Source organism: Spea bombifrons, chromosome 6 (assembly GCF_027358695.1).
Source record: "Spea bombifrons isolate aSpeBom1 chromosome 6, aSpeBom1.2.pri, whole genome shotgun sequence".
Lineage (NCBI taxonomy): Eukaryota > Metazoa > Chordata > Amphibia > Anura > Pelobatidae > Spea > Spea bombifrons.
This window is the reverse complement of record NC_071092.1, coordinates 2,138,948-2,152,598: the sequence shown is the minus strand read 5'-3', so window position 1 is coordinate 2,152,598 and position 13,651 is coordinate 2,138,948. Positions and strand designations below refer to the sequence as shown.

General features: G+C 44.6%; 1 protein-coding gene across 2 annotated transcripts in view; it reads left to right on the top strand.

Moving 5' to 3' along the window:
* CFAP20DC (CFAP20 domain containing) overlaps window positions 1–13,651 on the top strand; it is a 55,838-nt gene that overhangs the window by 39,970 nt on the left and 2,217 nt on the right. For both annotated transcript variants that reach the window (XM_053470105.1, XM_053470104.1), the window contains 2 exons: window positions 6,622–6,683; window positions 13,502–13,605. In XM_053470105.1, coding sequence (XP_053326080.1) covers window positions 6,622–6,683; window positions 13,502–13,605 — 166 coding nt within the window. The remainder of the gene's footprint in view (window positions 1–6,621; window positions 6,684–13,501; window positions 13,606–13,651) is intronic.

The window sequence follows — 13,651 nt, the reverse complement described above, 5'->3', positions numbered from 1 at the left end:
GCTGTTCACAGACCTGGTCTGTTGGCATAGCCCGTGTTAGACAAGCTCGTTACTCCGACGGAACAGAAATTCTTATGTTCTAACACACTTTCTAAATTCAAAATGTTAAGTGCTACGACGGGTTTGCTTCATCTGCCGACTTTATCATTTATTGTATCGGATAAAATGAGGAGGGTCGTTTTTTGGTTTCAAAACCTGGAGATTTGTTTGTTGGTTACAAAGTATCCTAAGACGTGGGATGGGGGGGTTGTATTTTTTTAGCCAGTTCTCATTAGCGTTACCGGTGAAAAGAACAGGATAGAGAGTCACGTTAAGTGAAAGATCAACATGCCTGGTAACTTTTATGTTAGAAAAGAGTTTATAGGGAAAAAAATAATATTAATAATAAATAATAATAATATGTATATAAATATATCCCCATTGATTCATTTATAAAGGTCCCCGCCGTGTGATGTTATATAAGAAATGACATATACGGGGCCTTTAATGTTATTAAACATTGAAATTGAGCACAAAATTACCGTATAGAACAATTTAATGGTTTTATTAGAAATTCATACTTTCTCCGAATAACTAACCTCCCCACGCCCTGCTTTTATTCTCCAAATCACTGCTTTCGTCTCCGTCAGGGACTTTTTTTAAGCATTGGTTTTAAAATAAGGGTATGAACGTGTACATCATGGGGGGTTTCAGGGTGTTTGCCCGCCCGGTGGGTAAAACAGTCCCTTGGTCTTGTGGATCGACTTTTGCTGATTAAAGTTTTCACCCGGCCCGATTTCTTCTTAGAAACCACTTTTTATCTTTGGGGAACGTCCAGGTATCGGACGCTACATAGTAGCAGCAAAGCCTTAGAGGGAAACTCTATAAACACTCTATTAATATTAAATGCAGCAAGATAAGACCTTGTTGGGTTTATCTCACAAAGGACCCAAATATTTAAAGCAAGCTTACGGTGTCACAAACACCGGATCTCACAAAAAGTGCCGCTTTTACAAAGTGAGACTCTAGGAAATGATTACAGGCAGGTTGTAGAGCCGTACAGAGAAGCCCAAAATGCTGCGGCGTCCCCGGGGGTCTCGTGGAACGTTTTAAATTGCGTCCCGAGCGCTCCCGGGCCCCACCAGATTGCGGCTCTCCTCAGGTGTTCGGGCGCTCAAGGTGTAAATGCAAATATCGGGAGCTTAATGTGTTACGTTTCGCCACCGGCCTCGCTTTTGATTGAAACATCTGTGTTATTGACACGGAACATTAAATTCATACTTCGGCAGCATTAGTAATTGGATCGCGCAGGTCCTGCTTCTGATCCACAGAGGTCATTCTGCTGTAAACAAATGGAGTCAGCGGACGGCCTTTACATTCTCCTCTCTATAACCAGCTCTTGGATAACAACTCTCATCACATTCAGCCGGCACCTGGATGCTTCCATTCTTTCACCAGCCCCCCCCCCTTGCCATTAGCTTTAACTCCATCCTCACCAGATTCTACATTTTAGATTTTGCTTTTTCTTAAACATTCTGCCCCAATCTGTGTTCTTTTATCCCCTTCTGACTCCCTCGCGAACCACCTCGCTCCCCGCCAACCGTCTCAGCTCTCCAGACCACGCACACAACGCCGAGGCAGAGGCCGCACCGGGACTCAGCTTCTACAACCAATGGGAGACAACTAACAGGACGGGGACAGGTGCTTCTTGTGACTCTCCTCCATCGGCTGGCACAGCTCTCCTCCTTCGGCTGGCGCGGCTCTCCTCTCCTGCTCACATTTTGCTTCCTGTCTCTCTCTCACATACTATATCGTAACACTTTCAGCTTCAGCCTTCACTACAGTAATATACACTAAACTCCTAAAACAAATTAATTTAAACCAGAGATTTCTCCTTTTTTGGTTGTTTGGGGTCCCTCCTCGTTTTCGGACATTCATACGAATCGGAGGAATGGGCAGCCCCCGTGGAACGAGAAGACAGCACAACCTCCCACCCCAGCAAAGTAAAAATTATTCATTAAAATTAGAGATTCATTGACCTTCTTCACCATTAAATCTGCTCCACGATCAGATAGAACGTCGCAGGCGATGGCATTCCATGATTGACAGGTCATCTTCTTCTTCACAAGAGGTTCTGCACAGCTGCGGTGGTCTTAACGCACCATAAATCGCGTTGGCCAACTGGCAGGTCTCTCGGCGAAGGCCGCCGCAGCTTGATATATACGGGGCCGGTAAGATTTATTTGCCTTTTAGACAAAAAGCTGCTGTCCTGCCCCGGGGAGTAGTACACTAAATCCAGCCGAGTGCATTTAAAATCAAATTAAGAGAACCATTCTAATTTCACTTCTGGAAGATGAAGCTATTATAAAAACAGCTATAAATTCCGGCCGGGAGGATGACGTTAATGTTACATTTACACGGGGAAGGCCTCTTAGTCATTGATTTTTGCGTTCTTGTCCGTTTGACCGTCCACTTAGGCCTGCAGCTCATCAGAAACTGCCAACGGGACGTGCGCGGCACAAATACACAATGAACGTCTCAGCTTCAGCCGTCATCCTTAAAGGGACCCTCTGGGAAGCCCCCAAACAATGAGTGCCTACAAAAGGGCTTACCTTAGGGAGAAGCTGCAGGCCCAGAGCTGCAGCAGAATGCCTCTTCCAGGGTCCAGGATTTCAAACCACCGATTGGCTGCCAGTCCGTGGCATGAAAGTGCCCTCATTGAAATCAACAGGAGCACTTTCCACGCACACGCAGAGGGGGTCCTCCTTAGACCCCCTACCGCTCAGAGCATTCGCCGAGACCGGAGGTGAGTATATCACATGTCATTCATACACATCTACTACTGCAAACAGCCGGGGGGTGGGGAATTGGGGTAAGTACATATGGGGGAATCTACAGAGTCCTCCCCATGCATTTGGAAGGGGAACACAATAAAAATGTAAAGGGGCCATCAGCATCATATGTATTAAAGTGCACATGATGGCTGCGTTGTCTCTTTAAATCAGCAGTAGTTACATTTGAAAAAATATCACAACCTGGTTGTTTTAACCCCTTTTTAAAATTACCATCGGTCCATGTCGCGTCCTGCCTCCTGGATTATTTCTCCCCATTACTACCTGTCTTTGAAATATAGCCTGTTTAACCTTTGTAACATTCCAACCAGAATCCTGAAACACATAAATGTCCATGTTCACCCCCCCAAAAAATAAAATCCTTTTTTTTTTCTTCTTTTGTTTGTTATAGTTCGGATGGCATTAGCCGTCTGGACACCGAAGGGTTAATTTATTAGCCTGTTTGGGGAAAAGGAGCAGTCCTGCGCGGGAAGTAACGTTTGCTTGTTATGTAGCCGGATCCTGGACCGCTCTATAAAAGGCAGAACAAATCTATAAATTATATTTTTCGGGGACTCTAAACCTACGGAGGGGGGGGGTTTGATCCACGGCGCGGCTTAACGCTGACATATTGCAGGCTTTTTATTTATTACAATCTCAGATCTATGTGTAAAGCAGAGCTTAAAAAACACAACATTATGTGCGTGAAAGGAGGTGCGCCGGAGATTCTGTGTATGAAAGACGATCTCAGAAAGAAATGTTGCAAATTCTTCAAGTGTTCTAACGTTCCAACAGCACCCCCTCCGGGCCGAGAGACGAATTGCGCTTCCCTGTCCCGACAGCTCGTCAGATGCGATGGTTAGATTCGATGTCTCGATAAGCGCTGACCGCGCTCCTTTCAGACGCGCCGAGCGTCCGGGACTCCGGAAGTTCTAATGAGCGACGAGAACGTTCTGTGTCTTAGAAACCAAAGCAGCGAGAATGTTCGGGAAGTACGGTTAATAAGAGCAGCCATTTGTAATTTGCGGGCCAAAAACCCAGCTTCACCCGGAAACCAGAGGTCATTTTCTCACTAAGGCCCATAACTGGGGACTTTCTAAATGAGCTGCCCCCCCAGAGACTCTTAAAATATTAACCCTTTAATGGCCCATCATAAAGATTTTATGTAGCATCTCACTACTTGTGTCGCCCAAATGGCTCTTAACACTGGCCCTCACGGACAGCTTGACTTGTCATCGTTTAAAGAGACACTTTAATTGAGTCACCTATGTTCAAGCAACCATAATATACTGGGGGCAAAAGAACCAAGTGGGGGTCTTATATACGATCACAGCGGGAAGAATAGGAAGGAGTCAGATCCAGACTGTGTGACCCCAATAATCTGCCTCTTCACCCGGAGACTGGGACAAAAACCCCGAGAGTTCCCGGGTACGGCAGTAATAATATTACATAGAGAAAGGTTTTTTAATCTCTTTGTAAAAGCTGATTTTTTACATCGTCAGACCTGTCAGATCCACTACTCCGTTAATAAAAACCGGAGCCGTCTCTGGCGCACGAACCGTACGGTCGGTTACCATTTTCCGCTGTTTCCAAAGCCAAAATGTTTTGTTAGCGGGAGGCGCAGCACATGCAGCTAAAATCAGCGCGAAGTCGTTTCGTAGTAAATCTACGTATAGATCTGTATTATGAGGTTTGAGATATTTCCTGGATATCTGAATAAACCTGTAAAGATTTGTAACGAATGCGTACGAAACGGTTTGTGAGCGGCGCGCGCCGTGACCTGCTTCTCGGAAGGGCAGCTCTCTTGCAGAGCAGCGAAACACAGCGCTATTGATTTTCTACTTACATATAAAACACATCTCTGGAAGTGGAGGAGAAATGGTATTTCGTATTGCAGAAATTTCCCACTTTCCCCCCATGTCCCTGCTAACCAGCCCCCGATTGGGGACCACTAGGCAGCCCAATACCGGAGGCGACTAGGCAGCCCCAGACCAGGGACCACTAGGCAGCCGTCAAAATGACACCGAATTTTCCCAGGTCTGTTCCTGGCATCATCAGACCCCAAGTCTTTAACGTTCCAGGTCCTCAAAGGTACCGCACGGTTTAACAACGAGCAACTACTGGATTAACGGACTCGCCACAGCTGTATAGAAAGCTCTCTTTGCAGTGGTAATAATTAACCATCGCCCCCCGTGTATTAACACGCGGTGCACACAGAGGCACACGCTGCTGTCACTGTATTTACTGGAGCCTCAGACTAATCACCCCGTGTCAGGCACTGTGACCGGCAGCGGGTTTAACAGGCAGATCCACAGAAACACCGCTACAGTACCATTAAAGCACGCGGCTTCTCAGCTTCGTGACACATTAGCCCCTCTGTCGCCTATGTTTTGGCATTAAGTCAGCCCCTCGGATACCTTTAACCAAGTCTACTGCTGGTTATAATGTACAGCGGCACCGGCAACCACACGAAAAATGTGCTAAAAGCACCCAGTGGACAAATGTGATCCCTGGAGAGACGTTCACCGCGGATTCATGATACAGAATTATCATCTTGGTTTTCGGCAGTGAAGTCGCAGGAATCCTGCGTGCAGAGACGAGGCTGGTGGAGAGGCTGCCTCGGGTTTTAATGAGTTTTTGATTCAACAAAAGATATGCAAGCGCTGTGAGCAGTCTGAAGAGGAGAGAGAAAGGCAAGGGCGGTGGGCAAGATGGAAGAGAGCAAGGAAACTGGGCAGGATGGAGGGTAAAAGGGCAAAGAGGGTGGATGGGTAGGATGGAGGAACAACAAGGGCAGTGGGCAGAATAAAAGAAAAGGGCAAGGACAGTGGAAAGGATGGAGAGAAGAAGGGTGAGGACAGTAGGAAGGTTGGAGGTGAGAAGGGCAAGGAGAGTAGGACGGGTGGAGAAGGGCAAGGAGAGTAGGAAGGATGGAGGAGAGAAGGGCAAGGACAGAAGGACGGGTGGAGAAGGGCAAGGACAGCAGAAAGGATGGAGGAGTGCACACAAACCATGAGTATTCCTGACGGCTGCAGAGTTACCGGAGAATAAACATGTACAAAGGAACAATAAATCAGGATACATTAAGTTAATGTTTCCACTTTGATTCACTCCTCTGTTATCAGGAGGGTCGCAGTTTAAAGGTGACTTTCACCCTCGCTGGTGCCCACAGAAACGATTCCCCAAGGAGCAGAGATGTAAACAGCAAGTCGAGGTTTGGGTTTGATGTCCAAGGCACCAATACCACAAAGGGGCTCCTGGTCAGGCGTCATTAAAAAGCCAAGCTTATCGGAGCATCAACAGCCAGCAGGGTCAGTATAGGGAAAGCCCACCCACCAGTTTATGTTTCCTCATATACATTCAAAAGCCATAAACAGACCAAAAAAATAATTGGTTCACGCCGAGCAGTCTTGACTCAAAGGGTTAAGCCGACCCTCGAGAGAGTCTCATCTTTAAACTTGAAATCCAATATTAAACATTCACAAATAATCAACATTTCAAATGAAGCTCCTCCAAAGTCGAGTAAGTGCTTTCTCGATGCTGATCTTCTGTACATAATAGCCCAGGGATATCTCAGATATAAATTGTTCTTTTGCAGAACGTCTCTTAAGAATCGAGTCAATTAGAATTTGAATGCATTTTTATATTCATCTCCTCCAAAAAAAAAGAACTTCACATTCCTCGTCTGTTTTCATGAAATCGCTCGCTGTACAGAAGTATTTCTTGATGCGTCGTAATATTTTTTTGACACTTTATTTCATGGAGTTTTTTTAAATGTATTTATTTATATTTTTTATTTTATTTTTTGCAGCCAGTCAATCAAGGATGTCATTACGAGAATGAAATGAACCCTCTAAATCACTCCAACCCACGGTGAGAAAATACTCGCTCATGAAACTTGTATGATATATTTATCGCATTTTAAAATAACGTTACACGCTCGCCTTGACCCCGGACCCAGTTTCTTTTTCTGCTCCAAAGGCAATCATGTTGTTTTTTTTTCAGGCCAGCCTTTTTCTCATCTTAATGTCATTTTTATAACCCAATAGGCCTGCTTTTGTTATAAAACATATCCAGCTTTTTAAGAGGTTACTTGAATCCCCCCCAAAAAAGCTTAATTTGGCAGTGAATTCCACATCTTTACTGCCCTTACTGCTAAATCATTCTTGCTGAACTTGTTAGTTTTTATTTTACTTGCGGATTTTTATTGGCGATACAAATTTCAGAGAGAAAACACGGGGAATATGCAGACATGGGGGGTATTTTATTTGGGGGCTGTCATTGAACTTAAGGAGTCACCTCCATAAAAACCAAAATCAGGAGTGACGGGAGTGATAAAGGGCCGTTGGAACACAGGGGTGAGGGGAGTGATAAAGGGCCGTTGGAACACAGGAGTGATGTGAGTGATAAAGGGCCGTTGGAACACAGGAGTGATGGGAGTGATAAAGGGCCGTTGGAACACAGGAGTGATGGGAGTGATAAAGGGCCATTGGAACACAGGAGTGATGGGAGTGATAAAGGGCCTTTGGAACACAGGGGTGATGGGAGTGATAAAGGGCCTTTGGAACACAGGAGTGATGGGAGTGATAAAGGGCCGTTGGAACACAGGAGTGATGGGAGTGATAAAGGGCCGTTGGAACACAGGAGTGATGGGAGTGATAAAGGGCCGTTGGAACACAGGAGTGATGGGAGTGATAAAGGGCCATTGGAACACAGGAGTGATGGGAGTGATAAAGGGCCATTGGAACACAGGAGTGATGGGAGTGAGAGGAGTGATAAAAGGACTCTGTTCCATTAGAAATCATCAGTTTCCAGCTAAGTGACCCCAAACTTTTAAATGGTAGCGTGTATTCCCTCGGATTCCCACAATGATACATAAAACTCATAAATAATTGTCAGCTTCCTGGGATTGTTGAGAATCCGGTCACTGTTGTAACCCTAATTTATAATAGATTAAAGGAAGCCAATTCATTTTAATGTTGAATCTTTATTTTATCAACAGTGTTAAATGTCACAGAGTCATCAAAGAAAACTTCAAACCGCCTGTGTTCTTTTCTCTTCCGCTTCATTAGATGTTACCCGCCAGTGATGTTTAGGAAGTATAAGCAATTAATGGTTATAGCTGACATTCAGACGCATAACACCGAATGATTATCAGCCTGCTCCAGGAGCATCGCCTCGCGCAGAACTTCTTCTACTTCTGCACTCTTTGAGACTCCCTAAAACTATGAGGTTGCTATGGCAATGAGAAGGATTTGCGGAATTGGATAGCTCAGTACTCAATAATCCGAAAGTCTAGATGGAATTTTCCGATTCGTTCTTTGGAAGTTTTCACTATAAGAGCTGGAGGTCCCAATTAAATACGGCGCAGGTCTCTTAATCCACTGTCGGCTTACTCTTGAATTAGAAATATTTATATTGGTGGCCACTAACTGATGTTCTTCTGTTCTGCGATGTCTCCTCCTCATACCATTACTTACTGGATCCCAGTATCCCTTTGCTTATATATAGAACCCATAGAGGGTAATGGTTTAGGGAAAGGCACGACTAGCCATGTATAATAGGTGAGGCTAGCTGAGCAAGGGACGAGGCTAGCTGTGCATGTGGACCAGGCTAGCAATCTTTATGGGGGTGGGAGGGGAATAGGGCAGGGACTGGGCGTGCCTAAACCCTGTTCCAGCCACCCAGAGACGGCCCACGGTGACTCGGAGAAATGGAGAAGCGACGCTTCACCATAGGGGCTCGGGGCAAAACCTGGAGAGTCCCCAGGTCATGGCGGACGGCTCCAGGTCTGAGTTAGTTTGGACTCCATAATCATTTAACAATACCTACGATCCGTACTGTCTGATGCCGAATGCAGGTTCCCGGTTTCTGTGTTCAGAGGCTTTCATCCTGTATCAGTGGAGGACTTCGAAGGCCCGTCTCGGTAAGGCTCGATGTGCGTTTGCTCTCGTTGGAGGTGCCTTGAAGCTGTTTCGTGTGGGGAAGACTTTCCATCAGGATGGGGAACGGTTTGTAGATGTTGTTTATTTAGTGCCGCTGCCTAGAAAGCCTTTCAGAGCCGACGGAATTTAATTTCCGCCTCCACAAACCCAACTTTCGACTCCTTAACAGTAACATTAGCATGTTTGTGACTCTTGGAGGTCAAATTATTTGCACTTCAACCACAGTCATTTGCATGTTTATACTGTGCGAGTAAGCACTTTCTTGTGCGGAATGAATGATTTTCCTTTTCTTAACATAATTACAAGGGCAACTTAGCACGAAGACCCGTAACGAGCCGGGATTTATGCATCAACACAGGATGCATTTTAGATTGTTGCAAATTTGTCCACGGGGCGAAAAAAAAACAGGCAGCGCCTGAGGCTAAAAACAGCATAACTCCTATTTCTAAAGGAGATATTATACATCGGTCAGGTATTTATTTAGATCTGCGAGTGGCTGCACTCAAAGCGTTTTTTTGTTATCCGTGGAAACGTATGATTTTACTTCACAGAAATGCCGCAGACTCAGCTCGGAATATTGTATTTTGGAAATATTCTTTTTAAAGACTTTTGTCTTGTTTTGTTCTCTTTTGACTGGTCACAGGGAGCGGAGGTAACGCAACAAGGGGGGCATCAGGGGAGGAGAGAGGGGGGATTAGTAGAGTAAAGGGGGCATCAGGAGAGTAAAAAGAGGCATCAAGGAAGGAAATAGGGGACAGGTAGATTGGGCTCTAAAAAGGGACTGGACAAAATAAACAAGAACACTTGGAAGGTGTCCAACAGTAGCCAGAAAACCACTTGAATTACATTTTAGGGTTTTTTTGTCACTCTGTTGACGCAGTTTTCAACCTATAAGATATTTTTAATAATGTGACGCCCTTAGATATTTATTTTTTGGGCCCAACCTAAACTAGGGAGTTTTAAAAAGGCAAAATGGAAATAAAAAAAAAAAAAAAAAGAAAAACCCACAGCGATTACGAAGTGAAATAATGTTTCCTATTGTACACGTTGGTCAGAAAGCCCTCGTTGAGCTCAGGAGGAACAGCTCTCTGAATGGAGGACCGGATTGGAGACTGTTTAACGCGACTCGTTAAATTGCTGTAAACATTTAATTTTCCCAAATTGCCGTCTGTTAGCTGGACGGACTAAACGCATAAAGTGCTATTTGTGCATTAATAGCATAAAGCACAACGTATAGATTTTCCGCTGGATGGCCAACCCCACGTTGGAAGCTTTTGATGCACAATCCAGCGTTATTTCGGTAAACACGTTTACTAAACAATATGTAACGTAATCACCGGCATTCAGAGCTGTCGAATTTCATCTGTAACACATTTGGGGAAATCAGCCAGCGTCCCCCATTTTTAACCCTCTGTTCCACTAACATTACAGTGATACAGTTATATCGGAATAACCTATAAGGATTTCATTATACATTTCGTAGCCTTTAAAGCGAATATAATGGTATCCAACACAGACAGGGCTCTCTCTGGCTGTTGTAGATCTACAACTGGACTACCATGATGTTTATCCAGAAATTCTAAGAAAGCCAACAGGCCAACCATCATGGAAGCCGCAGAACCCCATCAGCTGGAGAGATCCCTTTGGCTGGTCCTGATCTAATGAAGACTTGGCGGCCAGAAATGGAAATGAGCCCAAGACCAAGGTGACCAAGGAGGTCTTCATCCGGCGTCTTTAGAGCGATGGCCCTGGCGGTGAAAGTAATTTCATTCGTTTCCCATCAGAGGTCCTTCAATGGACTGAAATAAGACGCAAGGCTGGAAAAGGTACAGAGGTAGGCGATCACCAAGGAGCTTCAAACCAAAGAGAACTCGGAGATTTCTTTCCCCCTCAAACGAAAGCTTTGGCGGGGCATACAGTAAATTAAGATATTATGTATTACGGACAGAATGAATCTGTCACTTTGACATATTGTGCGGCAGGAAACAGATTAAGAGATTACTCATAGTCAGAACGCGGCGCCCTCTGAAAAATGTGCAGGAAATGATAAGTGTCGGATTGTGCTGATTTAATGATATTTTCAAACTATAACAGCAAAATATGCACATAATGAGATGTATCAAGGCTTTCCTTTTTTTTTTCCTTTGTAGAATTTTTGGGTAGAGACGCCTCGCCAGACGCGCTCCCACGCTAAAGCCATCCACGGTTTTTTGGGCTCTTCAATAATTTTGAATTTTTTCCTAATTTTTTGGATTTTTTTTTTTAAATATGTGTTAATTGTTTGTCCTGTCATTAGATCCGGTTTTAATTCTGCTGAATTTCCTTTCACTTAGTATGAATTTGGACCGATTGCTACAGTAGAGCCAGAACCCATGGTTAAACTCAATTAACAATAAATCCCAGTTTTATGTCTAGAAAGAAAAAAAAACATTATATTTAAGCATTTCCTGAATAGTATTAGAGCCCTGCACGGGACTGCTTTTTTAATCCCGCTCCCGCTGTTTTTAATCCCGCTCCCGCAGTGTGGGTGTTCTGCTCCCGCCACATTTGTGGCCAATCACGCGTTACTGCGATCCCACCTTTCTATTATCTCTACAGAAATAAGTATGGCCTCGTGACCCTATGGAGGTCGCCACCTTTGATCCACCAGATGTAAGGTAGACGGGGCTTGTATACCCCACATAATCTGCATATGGGTTCCAAACCCCTCCTCCTTTTTTGCATAATGGGAAAACATCCCTATTTCTAAACAAATATCATTTCTGGGTAATGGTTTGTTATACACTGATTATTCATTATTATTATTTCTCGTTTTATATAGCACCATCATATTCCGCAGCGCTGTACAATGGGTAATACTTGTGTTAGATGCAGGAATGTTTTTTCGTTGTGTACGGGTTTGAAAATGATTTGTAAATCTGGCTTTGGATGAGCCTCTGACACATGCTAAGCGCTCCGCAGGTATGTAAGATTAATTTCATCCCCGGAATCTCTTCCATTATACTCACTTGCCTGGGGGAAATAACATTATATAATTATTAGCGTGACTCTCGCAGACCATATGTTTCTTAGATAGGATTCATATCGCTAAAAAAGATATCTCTCCAGAGGACATATTCTACAGATGTTTATATACATAACATTATTATCAGCGTCGTTATAACGCCGCAGTCATTTCCCCCTAACTCCGAGAGATACGTAGGCACATTATTAGCTTTGCGTTTCGTCCCTTGGTGCGTATTTGATGTCATAATGCCGTGTAATGGATACCGTTGGCTCGGGTCCCGCTGGATTATCCCTATGCCTGTCTTCAATAAATAAGTAGAGTCCGGTAGACGCTCAGTGACATAGGATCCGGGTTTACTATAAAACTGAACCTTTACGTTAAAATGGACCTGTTGGCTTCCTAAATGCTAATATTCCATACTAGGGCATTTTGGCCTAATTTGCATGGTTACCTGCCCCCCCACCCCAAGTAATTTATTCCACCCCAAGTAATTTATTCCACCCCAAGTAATTTATTCCACCCCATGGTGCTGGTGGAGTCAGATTTGGTATGTTTTGCTGTCTCAGACACAAGGGGGCGCTGCGTTAGCTACGGAGGTAAAAGAGTCTATAATGTCTGGAATGTAGGGTCACTTTTGGGTTTCAAAAACAATCCAAAGGTTGTCTCAATTATGATTTTATATATCGGCATCGATAGGTTTCCTGCTCTTTTATTTATGTCTATCCCATCTTAATGTTTGAGTCAGCCCAGGGACCCCTGGAGAGTACGGCCCTGGGCAGATCCCGAGACCCAAACTTAGAATTGAATCCAGATCCTTGAATGGATCGAGGGGGGGGGCATGGCAGCCGTTGGCTCTCGCTGAGCGTCACGTGGATCTTGGGATTCAATATATTTGTCTGGATTTGATGTTCTTTTCGGACCAAAATCAAAGGTTCGACAGACAGATCTCCGAGGAACATTGGTGGTGGCGTTAAGGACCCCCGCTGTATAAGCGGTTTTAACGCCGTCTGCTGGCGGCACCGTCGTCGGATCGTGTCCTGCTTAGCATTCTCCCAGTTTTGGCGCAGACAACCCAGACTAGCCTTTGAATTTTGATGCTATTGATTACGGCTCGGAGCCTCGATAACGTACAGCCAAGTGCCTTTAATTAATCAGAATATGCTTGATTACTTTTCTTTCTGCGCCGACGAGATAAACAAGCAGCTATTTTAAGAAATTGGGCTTGAAATATGCTTTTTTTTCCTGTTCTGTTTACAAATGAGAATAAATTGAGCCATTGTGCATACGCTGGGTTAACAAAGAGCGCTGAAGACAATCATGTTTATCCAGCGAGACTCCTGTCGGGTAAATGAGGCCAATCTTACTGCAGAGAAGTAGAGCGGCTTTCCTATTCTTGCTCCTTTTCACCCGTGTTGTTACATTATATTTATGGTTATTTTATATCACCTTGTTTCTGACACTTTGATGAATTCCCCGGACTCTGCCTCGGTCACCGTCTCTGGGGTAGTTACGAAGGAAATCGTTGGCTTTATCGCTCTGTAGGGGCAGCTCGAGAACGCAGGACAGAGGTCCGAACATATAAACTGTTCTTAATACATTTCCCATCAAGATTTGAGGTTTTCAAAAAAGTTGGCCCAAAATTGTTTCAAAATGTCCCAAAAGCGATACATTTAGTAACGTTTCTGCCTGGCCTACGCCGACCCAACGTAACGTTCGGAAACATTATTTCTCTTCCCCAGTGACTGGCTAAACGCCTCCAGCCCACCCATCGTTCCTACAAGACCAAGCCAAGACAGAGCCTTACTCTGGAGCAAACAGCCGAGCTCTCATTCCTGTAACGAAGGTAAGGAGGTTTCTTGGAGCGAAGGGAGGTCTGAATTAGGGCTGCA